We start from the raw sequence: 23,368 nt of genomic DNA, 5'->3' as shown, positions 1-23,368 counted from the left end.
AGCCTCCTCAAGACCCACACTGGAGGAGCGGGACTCGCCTAGGCGAGGCTCCTTGTGAGGGCACGGGTGGTCCGGGGCGCGAACCCGGGTGTAAGGGGGCGCTGTATTCACCCCTGCGGTGCGTGTTCTCTCCGAGTCCTACGAGGGTACCCCATTTCACAGATGAGAACGCTGAGGCTCAGAAAGACGAAGTCTGGCAGAGAATCTGATTCAGATCTTTCTGCTCCATCTCGCAGTCTCTAGCATAATAGTTCTAGATTTGCCTTGAGAGACCCTGACAGGTAACTGGTGGTCGCTTTCTTAGCCTCTGATCAACAGGAGCATGAGAGCCCTGGCTGCATCCGCTCCAGGCTGCCTCTCCCCAGCGTCGGCCTGGGGTCTTCTCCCCACCATCTGTCTTCATTTCTCCAGAAAGCCAGGGGTGGACTTGGGGCTCACTTGAGATCCTTCAGCTTGCAGGGCTCTGAATTACAGAGCTCTCCCTCTCAGAGAGAAGATACGGGTGGCTCAGGCAGGACTGACATTTCTGAGCTAGGTGCCAGGTGGGGAGCAGATGCTTTGGCCCTGGAATTGCTGTAGGACTCTTGGGAATCTACTGCGGGTTGGGCAAAAGGGTAGGCACAGCCCTCAGCCAAAGACGCTAGTCACCAGAGACACTGGACTTGGTCCTGGGCCCAGGACCGCTCCTGGTAGAGCATCTGACCTACACCAGGCCTTACCTCCTGGGGAACCCCCTCCCCACCTGCTGGTTGCTATGGGTTTCCTTTCGTAGGTGGGCAAACTGAGGTTCTAAAAAGTTAAGCCCCTTTGCCCAAAACCACATGGTCAGACTTGGCAACTCTGGGGCTGGTTCCCAATCTGTCTGGCTTCCATCTTAGAATCCTAGACACTCAGAATTGTAGCATCTGGGAGTCTAGAATCTCTTCAAGGGGAATTATTTATCCTCTCTCCTCCAAACCAGTCTCCTGGCTTTAAAGGGAGCAGAGCTCTGGAAATTCAGAAAGAAAACAAGTCTTCATTCTTTCAACAAATATTTACTCACTTCATATGCTCTGCCTTGTCTATTTTGTTTTTCTCAGTAGCATTTACCCCATCCAATGTCCTATAATTTCACTTATTAGCGAGTTTATTATCTTCCCGGACTGGAATGTGTTGCAGGGAAGGGTTAGGGTGAGGTAAATGAGGTAATCGCCTCCAGTGTGAAACTGAGGGGTGCCCAAAGCCCTAGGAATCAAAATGACTAATGCTAACATTTATTGATCATTTTTGTGTGTTCTGCTGGTGGGAGATCAACTCCCTGGATCACAGTCCCTCATCTCTGTCACAATTACACATGCACCCCCTGACCTAGCTGTCCCACTTCTGGGCAGAATGATATAGGTGCAGTGAGCCCACAGTGTGGGGTTTTTGGGTTTTTTAAGGCTCTGCCTGAGAACTCTTTTATTTATTTGTTTATTTTTGGCTGGGCTGGGTGTTCGTTGCTGCCTGGGCTTTCTCTAGTTGCAGGCTTATCATTGTGGTGGCTTTTCTTGCTGTGGATCATGGGCTCTAGAACTTGGAGGCTTCTTTTGTTGTGGCCTAGTTGCTCCATGGCACGTGGGATCTTCTACCAGGGGTAGAAGCCATGTCCCCTGCATTGGCAGGCAGATTCTTAACCACTGGCCCACCAGGGAAGTCCCACAGTGTGGTTTTTAATAGAGACTAGACACACGCTCAGTGGCCATTGGTAGGGACTGATGGGCTCTTTATGTAGTACAACATATATTATTTTGTTAATAACATTATAATTAATAACATGCTAATAACATATTAAGAACATATATTATTCAATGAAAGAATAAATGAAAACAATGCACAGAACATGTTGCTATGTGTAAAAAAAATAGAATATATGTCCATTGTTGCTTGTATGTGCCTGAAATCTCCCTGGAAGGACATATAACCATCTGATCATAATGATTCTTGCAGGGAGGGGAACTGGGTGGCTGGGGATAGGAGTGGAGGGAGGTGTTTTTCTTTTTTTAATTTCCTTTACAGCTTATGAATCTTAAGCCATGCACATGTATCACCTGGTTGAAAAAATATGTGTGTATTATAGATTGTTTATCTAATCATGAGACCACTGCCCTGTCTATGATCTGTCATTAACTTTCTTGTGACTTTGGACAAGGTTCTTGACATCTCTGCGCCGAGAAAAGAAGCCATGATGGTGCGCTTCGGCCCAGGCAGAGGGCAGTCCGGGACAGGAAGTGGGCTTGGTTGTGGGTCTGTCCCAACTCCACCTTCCGCATCCTGTGTGCCAGGCCCTTCCCTAAGGCTTTGCGCGCAGTATCTCTCTTAGTCTGCACTGCGAGTCCCTTTGTCCTCATTTGGCAAGCTCAGGTGCAGACCTGAGGCCCAGAGGACTGAGTTGGTGGAGGTGTGCAGTTGGTGGGCCAAACGGGAGATTGCTGCCTTAGGCAGCTGCACCCACACCGCTTCTGTGGCCTGTTTACCTTTCTCTTCCTGAGGTTTGTGCAAGGTTGCCCTGGGCAAGGCTGACTGCAGGCAGGCCAGGGCACGAACATCTGGGAAAACTCCAGAAATAGTGTGGGGCCTGGCGTGGGCCTGGAGGATGCCCAGCTGGGTGTCTCTGGCCCTGGCAGCTGTCCTGGAGTCTTCTGCTGCCTGGAGCCTTCCTGGCTCCCTCTGGGGCAGGAGAGGGCCTCTCTGTCTCCACCGAAGTCTGGGCTGGACTTCTGCTAAGGAAAAGGAGAAGCAGGTGGAAGGGAGGGGTGAGGTGGAAGTGCACAATGTCATAAAAATGATAAACATCAGAAACCACACCTCCTGCCCCCTCAGCAAAGAATAGAAATCACTGACACCTCTTGATCCCTTACTGTGTGCTAAGTAATTTACAAGTGTGAACTCCTTCAATTCTGTCAATTCTATGACGTAAGGTAGTTACTGCTGTTATTTCCTCCTTATGAAGGGAAACTGAGCACAAGAGATGTTTAATATCTTGCACCTAGAGCTGGATTGGAATCCCAGGTGTCTGGCTTCAGACTAAACCTTCTTATTCTTTTTTTTTTTTAATGTATGTATTAATAAAATGCAGTTTACCATTTTAATCATTTTTAAGTGTACAGTCTAGTCGCATTACGTTCATTACAGTGTTGTGCAACCATTGCTAATGGAAACTCCATACCCAGTGAATAGTAACTCCTTGCTCTCTTCACTCTCCCACCCCGGCAGTCACTGTTCTTCTTTCTGCCTCTATGAATCCAACTACTTGAGGAACCTCATATAAGTGGAATCAGGCAGTATTTGTTCTTTTGTGACTGGCTTATTTCACTTAGCATGATGACTTCAAGATTCATCTGTGTTGTATAGCATGTGTCAGAATTTCCTTCCTTTTTAAGGCTAAATGACATTCCACTATGTGTATACACCGTACCCCACATTTTGAGTATTTATCTGTCAGGGGACACTTGGGTTGTTTCCACCTTTTGGCTATTGTGAATAATGCTGCTATAAACACTGATGTACAAGTATCTGTTCAAGTCCCTGCCTTTAGTTCTTTTGGTCATATACCTGAAGTAGGTTTGCTGGATGCCATAGTAAGTCTGTTAAAAATTTTTGCTTAACTGCCATACTCTTTCCATAGTGGCTGTACCATTTTATATCCCAACAGTGCACCAAGTTTCTGATTTCGGCTCATTCTCCATCCACATTTATTATTTTCTGTTATTGTTTGACTGATAATGGCTATCTTGTGGGTGTGGTATGGTATCTCATTCTGGTTTTGGTTTGCATTTCCCTAATCATAAGCGATGCTGAGCATCTTTTCTTGTGCTTACTGGCCACTTGTGTACCTTCTTTGGAGAAATATCTATTCAAGTGACCGCGTTCTTAGATTTGTAACCTCTGAGAGAAGTGGTCAACATTCTGTCTGGGCTGACGAAGGCCTCACAGAGGAGCTGGGCACTGGAGCATCTATTTGGTTGAAGAGTTATCATAGCTCACATTTTGGTGGCATTTGTCAAGCACGGGCCTCATGCTGGGAGGGAGGCACTATTAGGGATCCTGCTTTACAGTTGGGGAAACCAAGGCATGGAGAAGTATCTTACCCAAGTTTTATAGCTGATCGCTGGTGGAGTTGAGATTTGAACTCAGTCAGGCTAGTCCTAGAATCAGGGCTACAGGGGTGGCCAGGGAGAGGGCGTGGAAAAGGGCACTGCCAGCAAAGGGTGCGGTGTGTGCAGAGACTTGGATGTAGCATCTTAGGAGGCAAAATAGGATTCAGTTAGAAATATCTGGAGCCCAGCTTGAGTAGGGGCTCCTGGAGGCTGGAGCCTTAGTGGGACTGGTGGAGGAAGGCCTGGACAGAGTAGAGGGGTGGGAGGAGGCTTGGTGCTGAGGGGCCTTGGTCTTTCAGGTGGCCTGGCCACTTGGTCTGTGTTGTCCCCTTTTATGCTTTGTCCCTGGAGGATGGAGTTCTTAGCCCATGGGAGAGATAGGAAACAGGTGGTTGTTGTTGATGTTCAGTCGCCCAGTCGTGTCCAACTCTTTGTGACCCCATGGACTGCAGCATGCCAGGCCTCTCTGTCCCTCATCATCTCCCAAAGTTTGCCCAAGTTCATGTCCATTGCATTGATGATGCCATCCAGCCATCTCATCCTCTGACACCTTCTTCTTCTTCTGCCTTCAGTCTTTCCCAGCACCAGGGACTTTTCCAGTGAGTTGGCTGTTTGCATCAGATGACCAAAATACTGGAGCTTCAACTTCAGCTTCAGTCCCTCCAATGAGTATTCAGGGTTGATTTCCCTTAAGATTGATTGGTTTGATCTCCATGCTGTTCAAGGGACTTTCAGGTGGTAGTGTCATCTAAAATGACAGGGTGCGATGAATGCTTGGAAGGGAACTAACTGGGTAAGAGAGTTGGCAGGAGCCCCAGGGTGGTCAGGGAAACCTCTCTGAGGAAGTGAAAATGGAAGGTTCCAGGCAGAGAAGATGGTGGAAAGGCCCTGAGGCAGGAGAAACCTTGGTGTGCTCAGGAACAGCAGGGAGGACTCAGAGGCTGGAGCAGGGGAGGCTGGAGAGGAGGTGGCAGAGGAGGAGGACTGAGAGGAGGGCCAAGTGGAGAGTTTGGATTTTGTTCTCAGGTGATAGGGAGTCTCAGGGGCTGGGGCTGGGGTGACTTAAGCAGAGCTGTGATGACATCTGATTTCTGTTGGGAAAACATTGCCATTTCTGCCCTCATAGCTGAGGAAACAGGTCCAGAACCATAGCCAAGTTGACTTCTCTCTCTGGGGCCCAGAGAGGGAGGTTAGAGATTCCCTAGGAGTCCCCTGGTGAGTGGCCAAAGACTAGCAGGAGACTGGGGACTGTCTCCTCCACACCCCTGCCCCCCAGACCCAGGCCTCGGTTCAGGTTCTGGCTTTGCCATTTATTAGCCATGTGACCTCAGACATGTGGCTTCACTCTCCATGCCTTGGTTTTCTCAAATGTAAAATAGTCATAATAGTAGTATCTACCTTACAGTGTATGTGTGAGGATTAATAAATGAGTTAATTCCTAGAAAGAGCTTAGAACAAATGCCAGGTACAAAGCAAGCACTTGGAGAAGTTCTACCTGTTTTATAAAACTTGTCATCATTGCCTTGCTTTTACTACTGTTAGAGCCTAACTGAGCACAGCTTCCTTCCCCACTGTTGCCTTAGTAGAGGGTTAGGAAGGGACCCAGCAGTCTGCTGTGGACAATGATGGTCTTGTCACCTCCCTTATCCTCCTAAAATCAGGACCCAGGGACTGGAAGAGGTCTCAGAGCTGATTCACTCCCAGGTGGAAGAGAGTTGTTCCTTGAATCAGTTCCTGTCCCCTTGTGCCCTCCACCTCAATGCTGGTACAGCCCCCACCAGGCACAGACATGGAACTGGGTCCTTTCACTTCCTTGGGGCTCATGTCTGAGGCCAGTGCTTACTTCCTTCTTTGGACCGCAGGATCCCAGTGAAAACTGGCTTCATTGAATGTGCCACCCGATGTGATGTAATAGAGCTTGGTGGCAGAAGAGATGGTCACCTCCCTCCCAGGGGTTCCTTCTGGCAGGACTACTATTGACTCTTCATCTGTAAAATGGGGATCAAATAGCTTCTCCCTCTCAGGGTAGTATAGAGATTTAAACAAGGACCGTGTCTGGCAATCTGAAATTCTAGTTATTATTATTGCTGTCAATTACTAATGTTTACAGCTTGCTCAAAGCTTCAGTAGGCACTCTCAAGCTCTAAGAACTCACACTGACCTGGCCTGGAAGCTGGGACTCTCCTTTAGACAGAATGGAAGACCAGAGAGGTTCAGCAACCTATTGAGGGACACACAGCCAGAAAGGGGGGTGGTGTTAATTAAGGTTTGGTCTGAGGAGAAAGAGCCCAATTTGGACTCTGCAGGGTGACTTTGGCAACTGACTCAGCCTGTCCCAGCCTCAGTTTTCCATTAGTCAAATGGGGATAATAATAGAGCTCCCTTCATAGGGATTGTTGGGAAGATTAAAATGGGTTAATTAACACCAGGAAAAGTTAATATATTAACTGGCGGTCATTGTGGCAGTGACAAGGGGGACTCAGTTTTTCCATCAGCAAGATGGGTGCCCTTGCCCTACTGGGCTCCACGTGTGGGCCAGGGCAGCTGGGGATGGGCGGGCCCCGCTCTTCGGAAGGGCTTCCTGGGGTAGGCAGGGCGCCTGAGACCAGGTCCCGGCGCCGAGCTGACGGACAGCAAGCCTGGGCTCAGTTCCGGCCCGCTGCTTGGTTTTCCTTCTCCCTTTTCGAGTAATTCCTGGGCCAGCGGGTTCACTTGCCGGGGGCCGGCCGCCGGAAGTTGCGCAAACGTTGTGTTACCTGAGCCCAGGTGGGCCGGGCTGGAGAGCGCAGAGCGGCGGCCGGGACGCAGCCAGGTATGTGCGGACCGGGGCCTGGGCGCCCGGGTCGGGGTTGCCCGGGCACCTCTCCCTCCTCCTCGGGTAGGCGGGGACCGGGCCGAAACTCAGGCCTGGACGAGGCTGTAGGAATCGTGCCGTCTGCTCTCTCATTTAAGAGCCGGGACTACCTGAGCTCGGAGAGGGGCGGCTAGCAGACTAGAGTCACACAGCGTGCTGCTGGGCTCTGGGCCTCCACCGCCGCTAGGAGTCCCCAAGATTGCTCTCGGCTAGGAAGGGCAAGGGCAGAAGCTAGACCGGGGACCCGGGCTCCTCTACGACCCTCTCCCCTTCGCCCCCCGCGGCCCCACACCGCGGCCTCCTGAGGCTAATGCCCGGGAAGCCTCTGGGGAGGGAGCGTGGTGAGGCTACATGCCCGAGGATGACAAGGAGAAGGGCCTGGGGCCGGCGTATTTGGGGTCGTTTGTGGGTGTTTGAAATCCGTGGGTGGGGCGTTGGGTGATGAGAGGAGGCCTCAGAGAAGGCACGAGCCCCACCTGGGGACCGGGACCCTGGCTTCAACTGGAGGAGCCACAGCACTTTGGGCTTCACCCGCCTGTGGAATGAGTCTTGTTCACGGATTAAGCTCCTTTGTCTGTGGCTTAGGCTCAGACAAACCCTTCTGGAGAAGGCTTAGAGACCCCTTCGAGAGGAATGGTCTCAGGAGTGGGTCCAATTCGTAATAGAAACGGGAGCCCAGGTCATGCAGTGAACAAAAGTGCTCGACTCGTTTTTTGTCTCTCCATCCTCACGGTGACCTGGAGGATGAGGAAGATCTATTTTTAACAGCATTTCACAGATAAGGAAACCCCAGGTCTGGAAGAGGTGCAGCTGTTTGCGAAAGGCGCACAGCGGTCGAGTGGGCGAGTTCCGGGCGAGCTGGCCAGCGGCCCCATAGACAAGCTTGGCTCCTAGAATCTGCCCTGGTCTGGCCAGAAGAGCCCCTGGGGCGCCTGGTCCGCTGGAGGCCTTGGAAGCCAGAGCCGGGTGGGGGTGGGGGTCGCAGAACTTATGCCCTAGCCCTGCCCATCTGACCTCCTTCCTCCCTCTGTTTCCCCGATGATGCCCGGGAGGGAACTCATGCCACCAACGGGTTGGACTGGTTTGGGAGGTGGCGGCCAGGGGGTGGGGCAGAGCCTACCTACCTTGACAGGGCTTGGCATGGCTACCTTTCTTGTGACCCTTCCCTCCTGAGGTCTCCTTGGGGGTTGGTCCTGAGTGGGGCAGCCTTCTTCTCCCACCTACTTCATCCCTTCTACCTCTGGAGCAGCTCTGGCTCTGGGCCAAAAGCCCCCAAGTTTCTGTTGTCAACTTGCCTTGGTTGCAGAGGCCTCAAACTGGGGTGGGAGGGGAGGGGCTCAGATATGTTTGCAGGCATTTTGTTTGCCCTGTCCGTGCAGTTTTTTAATATTATTATTATTAAATAGACTAACAATCTAGAGTTTCCATGCACTCTGGATTCCCAGCTTCCTAGAACATTCTATACCTACCATTTTGGACCATATGCCTACAGTAGGGTGGGTGTGCCCCCTTTCTAGTTTGTCCCTGGTCTCCCTACTTATATTTGGCCCTCACAGGTATTTTATCTTAGTAAAAATCCATTGACTGTTAGTTATACCTAAAGAGCAATATCTTGAAACTGAGATAGGGGAACAAAACAGACCCTCCCTTGCTGCCCTCCCCCCACCCCCCCAGCTGTTTTAGGAGAATGTGAATAATAATGAGTAAAACTACTCTTTTTCAGACGAGTGAATTAGGCTTCATATGACTTTGTGTCTTATTTACTGGCTCTGGAACCTAGGTTGGCAACTTCTTTGAGTCTCAGTTTCTCCATCTGTGAAAATGGGATGACAGAGACCTGTATCACAGACTTGTTTCGAGATTACAGGAGAGGATGATGTCAGATGTCTAGAAGACAGATTCCTCTCTCCCCTCCCTAGTCCAGACTCTTCCCTCATGGCATTCTGGATGTCGAGGTGGGGCTGTCCAGTATAGCTTTTTGCTGCAGATGGAAATGCTCCAATCTGTGCTGTCTAGTAGAGTGACCACTGGCCACATATGACTATCGAGCACTTAAAATGTGGCCAGTGTGATTCAGGAACTGAATTATATTTACTATAAATTTAAAGTTAAGGCTGAGTAGCCATATGTGGCTAGTGGCTATTGAATTAGACAGTACTGGTTTAGATGGCCTGAAGGTCCTCTTGAAGATCATCTTGATGGAGTCCCTTTCCCCCCATATTATACTTGAAAAGGTTCAGGACTTGGTCTATGGATTTTCTTCCGGCCAATCTCCAGGGGACTTCGGGGAGCACTTTGGGACTCTAGCCCTTCTTCCTTGGAAAAAGGGACAGGGGTGGCCTGACGGCCAGGGCACTGGCCCTGATGCTTAGGTGATCATGTGGAGACCAGTGCCTCCAGAGGTAGGCCCTCCTGCCTATGGGTGTCCATACTACTGCTGTTGGCAGATGCAGAGTTGGCTGGATACTCCTGAGCAGGGCTGTGATCTTGGGCATTTCCAGCTTCTCCTGGGGCCGCATAGCTCAAGGCTGATGTTTCCACCTGACAGGCATCCATGGATCACCGTGGGCCTGGCATTGGAATTTCATACTGGAAGCTAATGGGTGTCTGGACTCCAGTGGGGCAGGGGTGGGGTAGGGACTTTCTGCGCTCCTCCTCCACAAGCTCTGCTGCCGTGCCTGAGGCCTGGCATGTCCAGGCGGGTGGATGGCACAGGGCAGCTTCCTGCCTAGGTGAGTGTTGGGTGGAGGTGGTTCCAGGCTTCCTGTGGGCATTCCAGGTGGGGTGTGGGGTTGGAGCCCTTTCTCTTGGCCACTCAACCCCAAGACCCCTGCGCGGCAGAGGGACAAGGGAGGCAAGGGACAGCCACCAACTTGTTGAATTAGCTTCCTCAAGCTTGCCTCCCTGGGCTTCAGTTTCCCCAAGTGCAAAATGGAGTTGAGAAGAGGATCCACTGAATGAGCTGGCTGATGTCCAGCACTCAGCCTGGAGCCTACTTTGCTTCCTTTAAAATATACCATCCCCATCCTTTATGCCCAGGCAGCCCGTGTCTGTCTGTGGTACCTTTTTTCTTTCTGCTTCAGCTGGGCTGGGCCCTCCTCGAAGGAGGGGGAGTGGGTGGGGCCGCAGGCCCAGCTTTCTGCCTGCTGATTGGCTCCCTGTGAATCAGAGGCGTGGCTTTTACCTTTTAATAGGGAAGGCGTCTTCGGTCTCTTGGTCTTCCCTGAGCCTTTGTCTGAGTGGGCTCTGCCGCTTTTTTCCACTCCTGCAGCCGTTGTGGAGTCCAGCTGCTAGCTTTCTGCTTGGATCTCTGTCTTCTCATTTCTCCAGTCTCCTCAGACAGAAGCCCTCGGGGAATGTAACAGCCATGCCTGTGGACACGCTGACTCCGGGAGCCCGGGACACCCCTGCCCTACCTATCCGCCTACGGACCAAGGTTCCTGGCTACCTGCTCCGGCGGCCAGCGGACGGTGGAGCCCGGAAACCTAGTGCTGTCGAGCGCCTGGAGGCCGACAAGGCCAAGTACGTCAAGAGCCTGCATGTGGCCAACACTCGTCAGGAGCCTGTGCAGCCCCTGCTGTGCAAACAGCCCCTCTTCAGCCCTGGAACTCGCCGCACCGTGCTCACACCTAGCCGCCGAGCCCTGCCTGGTCCCGGCCGCCGGCCCCAGCTGGACGTGGACATCCTTAGCAGCCTCATCAACTTGTGTGATAGTCCTGTGTCCCCTGCCGAGGCCAGCCGTACCCCTGGATGGGCTGAGGGGGCCAGGCAGCCTCCCCCGGCCACGCCTCCACGCCCACCGCCGAGTATTGCTGCAGTCCGGCGAGTGGACGTCCTGCCCCTGCCGGCGTCCCCTGTCCAGCCCTGCCCATCGCCAGGCCCTGCCGCTGCCTCTAGCCCAGTCAGGCCCCCAGGTTTGCAGCGCTCCAAGTCGGACCTGAGTGAGCGCTTCTCACGGGCAGCAGCTGACCTGGAGCGATTCTTTAACTTCTGTGGCCTGGACCCGGAGGAGGCACAGGGATTGGGTGTGGCCCACCTAGCGCGGGCCAGCTCAGACATCGTGTCGCTGGCGGGGCCCAGTGCTGGGCCAGCCAGCTCCGAGGGGGACTGCTCCCGCCGTAGCTCTGTCACCATCGAGGATCGGGCTCGGGAGCGTGTCCCCTATGGCGTGTCAGTGATAGAGCGCAACGCCCGCGTAATCAAATGGCTGTATGGGTTGCGGCAGGCGCGGGAGTCTCCAGCAGCTGAAGGCTAGGTATCCACTGGAGTCGGGATCTTAGGCTGTTGGCCTCTTGACCTTTCCTGCATCCATTCCCTGGCTTGGAGCAGACCCAAGGCTGCTGCCTTGTGTGAACTTGCTGTGGAGGCAAAGGCTCAGAGCACCCATCTGGCAAGGACTGACCTGGAGAGAGCTGGCTCTTAACCTTGGACCACTGCCTGGCCCTCACATGTAGGGTTTTGACATGAATGTCCCCTGCTTGTGGGTTTGGATTTGGGGCACTTAAGCCTCCGCACTGAGAGTGGAGGGCCAAGGGATCTCACCAGAACTGTCTACCCAGCAGCTCTGTTTCTTTCTTCCTTCCTTGGCCTCTGGCCTTTGCTGACTTCCTCTTCTTTAGCCCGTGGGCCTTGGTTACCTGGGAACTCACCCTGGGGTGGGGCAGGGAAGAGTGGCCTTGGCAGCTTGGGCCTAGGTGGGTAGACTACAGAAGGGACTTGTAGGAGTCTGCACTGCTCTGACTTCCCTCCTTTTGGTTAATAAACGCAAATGCTTGTTTTTCAAAGGCTGGGTCATCAGATTCTTCTGTGTTTACAAGGGGAAAGGGTGGGAAGTCTTGGGATGGGGCCTTCAAAAGTCAGTGATTGTCTACCCTAGGATCTGGGGGAACATGAGTTCAGTGGCTGGCCTGGCCTGAGACTTGCCTCACAGGGCATCCTCAAAACCCCTCTGGGAGGCTCGCTGATGGGCTTTCTTCATAGAATTTGGGATAGAACTGGGAAGAGCACTGGGAAGGGGACTTGCAGGGAAAGGCTGACAGGTATATGGACCTTCCCCAACCATAAGTTATGTGCTCTTTTCCATCCCAGCCCAGTTCCCAAGGGGGCAGGAAGCTCAGAGAGGGCAAGCCCTGAACTTGAGGTCACACAGTCCATAGATTGGAAGTGGAATTCTTAGAGGAAGCAGGACTTGAGATAGATAGAAAAAAATGAGTGGCCTTGCCCCTAACTCTGAGTGACCCTGGTCAGGCCAGTCTCCCTCTTTGGGCCCTGGTGGATGAATTGGCAGCATGGTCTTATCTGGGCTTGGGGAAAGGGAAGGAGGTGGCTGGCACTGGGCTTTGAGATCTCGGCTCCTTCCTGTCTCCCTCCAGGTTAGTTACCTGCTAGTAGACCCCACCCTTGGCTGATGAAGCATCTAGGGCCAGGCTCATAAAGGGTGAGAACCTGGATGGGCTCTCCATCCCTGCTTTCCTGAGGGAGGGGGGCAGGGCTGGGAGGCGCTTCCTCTCCTGCAGGCTGCCTGGGCTGCAGCACTCAGAAACAGGAAGCTCTAATGGGGGCCCTTGGTGACAGGTTTGATGTAGGTTTTATTTTAAGCATAAAGAGGAGATTTCCGTTGGGCTGTTGACAAACATCCAGGTCAGCCCAGCTGTCTGACAGTCCACCACCAGTCCCCAGGGGACTTGACTGGGCTGGAGCCATTTGGGGAAATAGGGGAAATCAGGTTGTAGAAGAGGATGGTATTCAAATTCATGAGGATGGAGTTCACCCCTCATGATACAGATCGGGAGACTGAGGCACAGGCCGGGGATGACCTGCTGTAGGCTCCCAGCAGGTTTGGCAATGCAGGAGCTGGCCCCCCCACCCCATCCCCAAGTTAAAGGAGTGATGGGGTTGGGCTCATAATTTGTGTCAGCTCTGCAGAGGTGGTGTCTTTTGAGGTGTCAAAACCTTTACCTCCAAGGCAACTCACCTGAATTCCGTGCTAAGGGTTGCCCCTTACCATGAGCTGTCAGTTCTCTAGAAACACAAGGAGGGAGCGTTGGTTGCATTTTACGTGTGAAGAAATCAAGGTTTGGGTCACAGGACTGCTGGTGATGATCTGGGAGAGCCCTTGTTCCTGGAGGAAGTTTAAGAGCTGGACTCAGACCATTCATACTAAACCTGTCACTGAATCCTCAAGGTGACTTTTTGAGGGTCACCTGAGAAGATCACCTCTTGTCTTAGAGCAGGGAGGGGTAGTGGCTTTTGGGCTGTCACAGAGTGGTTCTGCACTCCAGCCTGGGGTCACACCCTAGCCTCCTAGGCATCCCAGTCACCGGCTCTCTGGGTCCTTGATTCTCCTGACACATGCCTCACCTCTTCCAAATCCTGGCAGCCTTTCCTCCTCGTCACTATGGAACACCTACTGGATGCCCAGCAGTTGGCAAGACAGCCATGGGTCCCGCCAGGTCTGAGGGGAGGGAAGGAGCCGCTAAGTAGAAACTAGTCATATAATTTGGAACAGATGCACTCAGGGACGTCTGCCCTAAGACCAGAGCTGTTCCTAGAAGCTGTGATGGGGGTGCCAAGAAGGGCATTGGGAGGGTCTGATGCAAGAGAGCAGGGAGGGATTCTTGGAAATGAGGAAGGTGAGACAGTTTGAGCCTTGACTTCTCTGACAGAGGTTCCCCTTGGCCAGGATTCTGTGGAGGGAGAGGCTAGCAGCTTCTGCCATTCTCCTTACCCCCAGGCTACCAAGCCTTGGGGATCCACAGAAACAGGCCCTCTATTGTTTCGCCTCCAGTTGGAGTGTGAGGGGCAGTGATTGGCAGCCGCTGTGTTTCAGCCCCTGTGAGGGCCTGCAGCTGCTGCCTTGTCCCCTGGGGCTGCTGGGCCTCCATAGCAGCTTCCCCAGGCCAGACTGGCCCCAGCTGCCTAGCCCCTAATTAGGCAAAGATGAGATTTGCTCCCTGATCTGTTTCTCACCAGCTAATTATACACACTTAGGCTTGGGAGACTAGCAACCTGGCTGCTCACTTCTGTCATGAAGGTGTGATGGGCCCCCTGGGAAAGTGCCCATCCCCACCTGCAGGACCTCAGTTTATCTTGACAGAGGAAGGGATATAGTGAGAGGGTATTGTCCCTGCCCTGATGAAATGGTTCTGCCTTTGCTAATGAGTTGCTGAAGGGGGCCAGGGGGAGGAGACCCCCCATCTTGTCTGACGTCCAGTGTCCAGGGAAGTCTGCAGATCCATCCTGGCCCAAGACAGAAGCCCCATCCAGGTTTTTAAAAAATTTAATATTATTTTTCAGATGATGCATTTATATATTTCCCCCAAATTTTATTAAAATGTTCAAACATAAAAGTTGATAGAATTATTCAGTGAATATATATATCACCTACTAGATGGACGGTTGTTAATATTTTGCTATATTTGCTCTATCAGGCATCTCTCCATTCCTCTGTCCATCCAGTAAGACAATTGGATTTTTTGGAAACTTTTCCAAGTAAACTGCAAGCATCAATACCCTTCCCCTCAAAGACACTTCAGCATGTATATCATCAACAGAGTTTCATATTAAATATTTGTTTATGGTTATTCTTGAGGGTGGGGGATAAAATTTATATACAGTGAAATGCATAGATCTTAAAAGTACCATTTGCCAAATTTATACAAGTACATACTGTACCCCAAACCCGGATCAGAACACAGAACCATGAACAATTCCCTCACATTCCTTCCCAGTCAGTTCTTGTCCCCCGCTCATGGAGGTATATGATTCTATATAAATTAAATATTATTAAAAACAACATTCCCTTGCCCTTCCCTTCCCACTCCTAACCCTGCCCTCCAAAGTAAACACATTCAACTTTTTAAACTATTTCTTCTGACATTTTCCTCCATATTTCTAAATAACATTCTTTTCCTGCCATTTTCTTGATTAATTTTAGGCAAATGTTGACTTTCAGGTCTGATGTCCCCAGAGTGTGGTTCTGCAGCCTGACTGTCTTGTGTTTGAACTCTAGCCCTTTCCTTTACTGGCCAGATGACCTGGCAAGTCCTCTTAACTTAGACTTAACCACCTTAAGACTTAACTACCTTTTGCCTTAGTTTCCTCATTTGTAAAATGAGTAATAAGAATATTGAAGATATTAGACTCTTATGAGGATTCAGCATGTAAAGTGCCTAGAATAAGGCACATCACCCAGTAAGTGGTCAAAACTGTTTCTTTTTGTAGTTATTATTATCAAGGAAGACAACTTTTCTTACCCACATCTCTTTCAAAATCAACATTTATCACAATTTTTCATTAAATGATTAATTAGTATTTATATTGTGACCATATAAATATTTTCTTGCCAAGTTGCATATTACAGTTAGATTTCCTTTTTCTGTGCAACTCTATTCTTCCTGGAGTTATTACCTGCTTTGTTTTCCATTTGCTTAGTTTCCTCTTTACTCATATTTGATTCTCGGACATCTTCAATTTCCCCATAGTTACACATAGAGGATAATTTATTGGTTCCAATTTTCTTCCTGAAACCCTTCAAGGGCTTTATAACAATCCTTACAGAACTTTAAAAACAATAATGGAACCAATTGTTTTTAAAAGGCAATTTTAAGCACAAATACAATTTGTAAGATAAGCACTTGTAAGCATCCACTCTGTCTCTGCTCACATGTGTCTCTAAGAGGAATAAAAGGCCTCTCCATTTATCCACTGAGCATGTCTGATCACTGCTGCCAACCTCTGGCTTGTCCTGTGCCCTTGGCTTTATTCATCTAACCAAAGTCTACTTCTATTCACCTTGGAACTGTACTTGGCAGTGCCAGCAACATAGAGCTTGGGCAGTGTCGACCCATCTGTTCCCAGACTGGCATTTCCACTGCGCATTACATTACGTTGGCAGCCAGGAGTGTGTGTGGGGTTAGATGATGGGTGTGTGTGTGTGTGTGTGGGTGTGTGCGTGTGTGTGTGTGTGTGTGTGTGAGACCTGTAGGGGCATGTGAGTGTTTATATAGGTGCCAACAGACTTGCTATGAAAGCTCATCTGTGTGCATTTATGTGCATGTACTTGTGTGTATAGACATCGACAGTGTGTTCACTAGGTGTATGTATCAAGAAGCCCTTGCTGTGTAACAGACCACCCTAGACCCTAAACAACAAATTATTAGTTCATGATTCTGTGAATTGGAAATCTGGTTTGGGCTCAGCTGGGCAGTTCTGATCTTACTTAGGCTCACTCACATAGCTGCAGTCAGCTGGGGCTGGGTGTTCTTGGAGGGCCTTGCTCACATCTCTGGCAGTTGGCAAGCTGTTTACTAGGGTGCTTTGGTTCACCTCCATGAAGCTAGCGTGGGCTCATTCACATGGTGATCTTAAGGTTTTGTGTTCAGCTCCATTGCGCAAGTGTTCTTTAAAGCCTCTTATTGGGTCATGATTACTAAAGTTCCATTGGCCAAATTGACGTGGTCAAGTCAGATTTAAGTGGTAGAGAAATAGACTCCATCTCTTAGTCATATTGCAAAGGGTATGAGTACAGGCATGGAGGAATTTTTGCAGTCAGTTTTCAGTTTATCACAGCCTGTGTGTGCTAGATGGGCTTCCCTGGCGGCTCAGACAGTAAAGAACCTGCCTGTAATGCAGGAGACCTGGGTTCAATCATTGGGTTGGGAAGACCCCCTGGAGAAAGGAAGGGCAACCCACTCCAGTATGCTTTCCTGGAGAATTCTACAGACATAGGAACCCAGGAGGCCACAGTCCATGGGGTCGCAAAGAGTTGGATATGACTGAGCGACTAACACACACACACACACGTGTGTATGGTAGGTAAAGTACTGGGGAAACTTCCCAGCTTTGAAATCAGAAAAACTTGGACTTTTTGGTACTACCACCTGTTGTCTGATCTTAGTCAAGTTGCCTCACCTCTCTGAGCTCTGTAAACTGGATAAAACTGAATAACATGCTATGGTCTTTGTAAGGGCTTGTTCCATTCATGTGTTCATACAATATATATTTATTTGGATCTACTGCATACCAAGTCCTAGGCACACCCTGGAGAGATTGTAGCAAACAAAATGAACCAAACACCTCCCTTGGGAGACTTAGTCTAGATACTATTTGATCATCTCAATAATTTTATGATCACTAAGATTACATCCTAAAGGAAGGAGAGGTTCTTGACCTGACCAAGGAGGTCTGGGAAACCTGAGATATTTGAGCTGAGATGTGAAGGATAAATAGAAGTTAGCCAGGTGAGGTGGGCCTAGGAGTGGAAAAGGATTCCAGAATAAAGGACCAGCCTGTGCAAAAGTCCTGTGGTGGGAGGAGTAGATTATTGGAACAAAGAGGGTAGGTGAGGCTGAACCTGAAACATAAGGGCCTGACTGTGTGAGGCTATCAGGGACTTTCAACAATGCGAGGGTCTATCTTGCCAGGCATCCTGAAAAAGAAAAACAACAATAACAACAAAACCACCAAAGTTCTAACAGTATTCTACAAGCCCTCATGACCAGGATCCCTGTTCCTCCTCCTCCTCCCTTTTACCGACCCTGACACAGCCTGCTGCTTCCTTGATATTCTAGAAACACACTAGACACATTTCTACCTCAGGGCCTTTGTACTTGCTATTTCCACTGCCAGTATCTATCCTACCCCAGGTATTCACATGACTCACTCCCTCTCTTCGTTCAGGTCTGTGCCCACATGTCACCTTCTCAGAGAGGCCTTCTCTGACCCACCCACTCACGGTCCTTTCCCTGCTAAACCATCAGCTTCCAATAACCATTAGTTCTCTACCCTGGTTTATTTTTCTTACTAGAAAAATACTCCTACCCTCCACCTCCTATCACTATTTACGGTTAACAAAGGCCACATTATGTTTCTTGTGTGTCTCTCACTAGAATGCAGTTCCATGAGGCAGGTGGGTTTGCTTTGTCTAGGCTCAGTCCCCATCCCCTGGGGAACAGGCGGTATCTCATAGCCATTTGTTGGATGAAGGAATGAGTGAAAACAAGTGAGTGAATGGCATGCTAGAAAGAACTGACTCCTGAATATTAGGAGGTCTGGCTTTAAGCCCCCAGCTGGGTGAGCTAGATAAACCATTCACCTTTTGGTTCCTGGTTTCCCTCGCTGTGCTGTGAGGTATTTGTGGCCTCTAGGTTGGCTCTGGGTTTGGAAAGGAAGACTTCAGGCTATGGAGGGTTAGGGCTTGTCAGGGAGAGAGGGAGCTGGGGCCCTCTCCCTGGCCTTTCTGGGGATGAAAATAGCCTAGCCCAGCCCCCAGGGTTGGCCCCCTACGCTCACTATGGCATTCAGCTGGAGCCAGGGGGCTCTGTCTGGAGCCTGCCAGCCTGGCGTTGGGCTGGAATAGGCCTCCTGACAGCTGGGCCAGGCAGCCCTGGGAGGTTCTTAAAGGCAAACTGGGCTGGTTGGATGCCCCCTACTTCCCTCCCTACTCCCCTCTCCTTTATCAGTGTCCATTGGCAAGGTAAATCCCTTAATCCCCTACATGCCTGCAGCCTTTGCAGCTTGCAAAACTCTTCCTTGGTCTGTGTCTAATTTCACTCTGCAGGGTAGCTGCATTACCAGGGGGAACATAAAGCTTCAAAGAGGACAGCTGTCTCATTGGAGGTTACATAGCCAGGACCTAGTGCAGTTACTGGTGAGACACAGGTCTGGCCCAGCCTTGCCCCCTCCCTGAGAATGGGAGTTCGGCAGGCCCAAAGCTTCTAGGTTCTCATGAAAAATGAGACCTCAAAAATGTTTAGTATGTTATTCTCTTGCGATTTTAATGTGAGCTTAATGTTGTTGTTGTTCAGTTGCTTAGTAGTGTCCGACTCCTTAGGACCCCATGGACCGCAGCACCCCATGCTTTCCTGTCCTTTGCCATCTTGCTCAATTCATGTCCATTGAGTTGCTGATGGATCCAACTATTTCATCCTTTGCTGTCCCTTTCTCCTCCTGCCTTCAGTCCTTCTCAGCGTCAGGGTGTTTTTCAATGAGTTGCATCAGATGGGCTTACTGTAAAAATACCTTAAACGTAAAAGTATTACTTAAATGTAAAAATACCCCATACAAAAGCTATAGGTATTTATCACGCCATAGTTTGCAATAGCAAACAGTTGAAAATGTCCATTAATGAGAAGTGGTTAAATCAGCTCAGTCCAGCCTTGCACCAGCAGCACACATGGCACTGGGAACATGGCCTGTATGCACTCGTGTGGACTGGCAGGGCACCTGGTTCTGTGAGCAGAGCAAGGTGTGAGACCATGCACCCTGTGCCCAAACCCTCTTGTACCGACCTTCAGTCTCCCTGGAGAGCTACATGGGGAACCTGACACACTGGTGGCCTGTGGATACTGGCTGGCTGGAGCCAGCGGTGAGGGGCGAACTCACTTCCTCTGCTTTGTACCGTTTGAATGTTGAACCTTGTGAATGTATTATCTATGCAGAAAAAAATAAAAATAAATTTAAAATAAAGTAACACATAGTAGATGGCAAGAAACCTGAAAGAGAAAGAGAGACATCAGGTTTGCAGGCCCAGTCGGCTCCCAACCTCCCCTGGGGCAGGCAACCAGGGGCCAAATTCTGGTTCTGCCCAGCTTGGTTTTGTGGTTCCACCCTCTACAGTAATATTTTGGTTTCCACAGACACAGCACCCACAGGAAACCCCAGCCAATGGGCATCAGGTGCTGGGCTGGACCGCCTGGTGGTGGGCATGACACATCCTTGTTAATGGCATCATCCAAGTGCCTGAGTGATGATGCAGCCCCCAGTGGAATGGTAACACTTCCCACAGTTCCACAGGCCGGGCTGGTCTAGGGTTTGTCTTGCAATGTCTAGGTGGGTGTGTTGACACCAAAACAACCATCTCCATTAACCAGCTCTGAGCCTTTAGGGACTGAATTCATCCATCCATCCAATATTCATTAAGCCCTTACTATGGGGCAAGTTGGAGAAGGAAATGGCAACCCACTCCAGTATTCTTGCATGGAGAATCCCATGGACAGAGGAGCCTGGTGGGTTTGGGGTTGGCCAAGATTTGGGCACGACTTAGTGGCTAAACAACAACAACAACATGTGCCAAATCCTCTCCTAGGCACTAAAGAAACAGCAGCATGACGTGTGCTCAGCCACATCCAGCTCTTATGTGACACTATGGACTGCAGCCCGCCAAGCTTCTCTGTCCATGGGATTTTCCAGGCAAGAATACTGGAGTGGGTTGCTGTCTCCTCCACCAGGGGATCTTCCCTATCCAGGGATCACACGTGCATCTCCTGCACTGGCAGGTGGATTCTTTGCCACTGAGCTACCAGGGAACAAACCAAATAAAAACCTCATGCCCTCTGGTATGGGGACAGGTAATACCTACCAGGGAGTGAAAGTTCTGTGGAGGAAGAAGAAGCAGGGGAAGGGAGTGGGGCTCTCGGGTTTTTCCATTTTTACTGATGTAGAATTGTGTTAGTTGCTTAGTCGTGTCTGACTCTTTGAGACCCCATGTACTGTAGGCCACCAGGCTCCTCTGTCCATGGAATTCTCCGGTGAGAATACTGGAGTGCATTGCCATTTCTTTCTTTAGGGATGTAGAATTGATATACAATAAAATCAACCCATTTCAGGTGTATGGTTCAGTGAGTTGAAGTTGTATACATCTGCGTACCCACCACTCCAGACAAGGTATGGACATTTCCATGCATCCTGTAAAGTTCCCACATGCACCTTTGTAGTCAATTTCTTGCTCCCACCCCACTACCCATCTAGAGAGCTGCTGATCAGTCTCCTTCCACTGTGGACTGAATTTGTCTTTTCTGGAGTTCCTACAAGTGAAATCTGGCTTCTTTCACTTGGCATAATACATTCGTGATTCATGCATGCTGTTGTGTGTTGGTTCCTTTCAATTGCATCCCATGGTATGGCTCTCCGTATTGTTTGTTTATCCGACCTGTTGATGGTCATCTGGGTGGTGGTTTCCACTTTTGGGCTATACAGATAAACCTGCTATGGACATTCATGTGCACCTCTGTGTGCATATATATTTTCATTTCTCTTGGGTAAATGCCTGGGAGTGGAGTTGCTGGGCCTAGTGGGAAGTATGTGTGTAATTTTATTAGAAGGGAGGACTGTGCTCCTAAATAGGATGGTGAGAGCAGGCTTCACCTGATGAAGGTGATGTTTCAGCAGAGGCCAGACGGAGGCAAGGGGAGTGTCTGTGGGGAAGAGAGTTCTAGGCAGAGGGAGCTGGGGGATTGGGTGTCAGCAGAACAGCACGGAGGCCAATGTGGCAAGATTAGAGTGAGTGAGCAGGAACGGCCTGCCTAGGAGGTGAGGTCAGCGTGTGACAGGGCTGGATGCTGTCCGGCCCTGAGGTCATGGTGAAGGCACTGGCTTTTACTCTGAGAAGCCGCAGGAGGGTTCTGAACAAGAGCTGGGACAGGATTGAGCTTGTATTTTAACAGCCGCCTCCTGGATTGCTAAATGGAGAATGGGCTGTCGGGCAGGGAGCAGGGAGACCAGCTAGGCGGCTGCTACAATGGTCCTGGTGGGAGATGCAGGAGCTAGCTGACTGGCGTTGAGGTGGTGGAGAGTGAGGAGTGTCAGATTCTGGGTCTACTCTGAAGGTGGAGCTAGAGGGGAAGCACTGGGCATGGGAGGCGAGGGAAAGAGATATGAAGGGTGGCCGGGACCTGAGGTGGCCTCTAGGAGCTGAGAGTGACTCCTAGCAACAGCTAGCAAGGTAACATGTACCTCAGGCCGGCAACCCCAAAGAACTGGATTCTGCGAATCACCTGAGTGAACTTGGAAGAAGATCCTGAACCTCCGCAAAGGAACACAGCCCAGCTAAGAGCTTAATTCAGCCTGGTGAGACCCTGAACAGACAACCCAGCTGTGCCACACCGACAGCCTGATCCATAGTAACTGTCACATGGTGGTTTTCAGTCACTAAGTTTGTGATAATGTTTTACTCAGCAATAGCTGACTAATACAGACATCCTGGAATCCTACAGCATCAGAACTAAAGAGTTCCTTGGCAACTATTGACTCCAACCTCCTCGTCTACAGCTGGAGAGACTAGGGTCCAGAGAGAAGACAGGCCTCGAACCCTGGTCCCAACAGGTAGGCAGCATCAGGCAGAAGCTGGACGCCCTGCCAGGCCCAGCCCCTCCTCTCCTAGGAAGTACCAGCTCCTCTGCCAACCCCTCCTTCATCTGGACACTGGTCCCCTAGATAGCCAGCTTCTGGGTATCCACTGAATACCCTCAGTTCCCGGGCCAGCAAGCTTGGGCAGTTTCCCCACTAGGCCAGGCCCAGTGACCAGGAGGGAGGTAGCGTCCTCGTCCCCACAACAGAGCAGGGCCCACGGGCAGAACCACACCTGAATCTGAGAGCCCAGCGGGGAGGGACTGTGCCTAGAATCCCAGCTCTATTGCTCACTGGCTGTAGGACTCTGGCCAAGGGACACCCCTTTGCTGAGCTGCAGGGTCCAGTCTGTGAAATGGGAGCAGGATTGCTGTTCTCCAGGTAGCCAGTGAGCTCAGGTACATGAAACTGTTGGTGGGAGTTCTGTAAATGCACGAATGCACATCCCCAACCTTTTCCTTCATGTGGACCTCAGTTTCCCCATCTGCTAATTGATCTCATGCTTTAGATATGCTTTGGGGGTCCTTTTAGCTCTAACAGTTGACCCATTTTAGGGTTCAGATTATGGCTCTGCTTGTTATCAGCTGTGTGACCTTGGATAAGTAATTTAGTCTCTCTGAGCCTACATTTCTTAACTTGCAAACTGGGATATTAATAATGCCTATCATATAGGCAAAACTTTCTCTGACATTAGATCCTACCAATGTTTTCTTAGGTCAGTCTCCCAAGGTAATAAAAAAGTAGGACCTAATCAAACTTACAAACATTTACACAGCAAAAGAAGCTATTAAGAAATATGAAAAGGCCACCTGCAGAATGGGAGAAAATATTTGCAAATGATGCGTCAGACAAGGGCTTAATTTCTAAAATATACAAACAGCTCATATAACTCAACAACAAGAAAACAAACAACTCAAGAAAAATGAGCAGAAGACCTTAATAAACATTTCTTCAAAGAAATCATACAGGTGGCAAGTAGGCACATGAAAAGATATTCAACATCACTAGTTATTACAGAAATACAAATCCAAACGACAGTGAGGTACCTCATCACACCATTTAGAATGGCCATCATTAAAAAGTCTACAAACAACAAATGCTGGAGAAGGTGTGGAGAAAAGTGAGCCCTCCTACATAGTTGGTAGGAATTTAAGTTGGTACAGCCGCTATGGAAAAGAGTGTGGAGATTCCTTAACAAAACTAAAAATAGAAATGTCATATAATCCAAGAATACACCTGGAAGGAAACTATAATTTGAAAAGATATGTGA

At 50.0% G+C, this 23,368-nt stretch overlaps 1 protein-coding gene across 4 annotated transcripts; it reads left to right on the top strand.

Moving 5' to 3' along the window:
- Positions 1-11,756, top strand: FAM110A (family with sequence similarity 110 member A). Of its 4 annotated transcripts, none has more exons than XM_015099802.4 (2): positions 1-42; positions 10,303-11,756. In XM_015099802.4, the coding sequence occupies exon 2, from the start codon at positions 10,340-10,342 to the stop codon at positions 11,225-11,227; it is 888 nt and encodes a 295-aa protein (XP_014955288.2). In that variant the 5' UTR covers positions 1-42; positions 10,303-10,339; the 3' UTR covers positions 11,228-11,756. The 4 variants fall into 4 exon arrangements, with proteins under 4 accessions (XP_014955288.2, XP_027832836.1, XP_027832838.1 ...); XM_027977035.3 differs by having other exon boundaries at positions 10,244-11,756; XM_027977037.3 differs by having other exon boundaries at positions 1-6,930.
- Positions 11,757-23,368: the final 11,612 nt, after the last annotated feature.

Source organism: Ovis aries, chromosome 13 (assembly GCF_016772045.2).
Source record: "Ovis aries strain OAR_USU_Benz2616 breed Rambouillet chromosome 13, ARS-UI_Ramb_v3.0, whole genome shotgun sequence".
Taxonomy (NCBI): Eukaryota; Metazoa; Chordata; class Mammalia; order Artiodactyla; family Bovidae; genus Ovis; species Ovis aries.
Note: the sequence above shows the minus strand (reverse complement) of the source record. Positions and strands in the feature narration are given on the sequence as shown.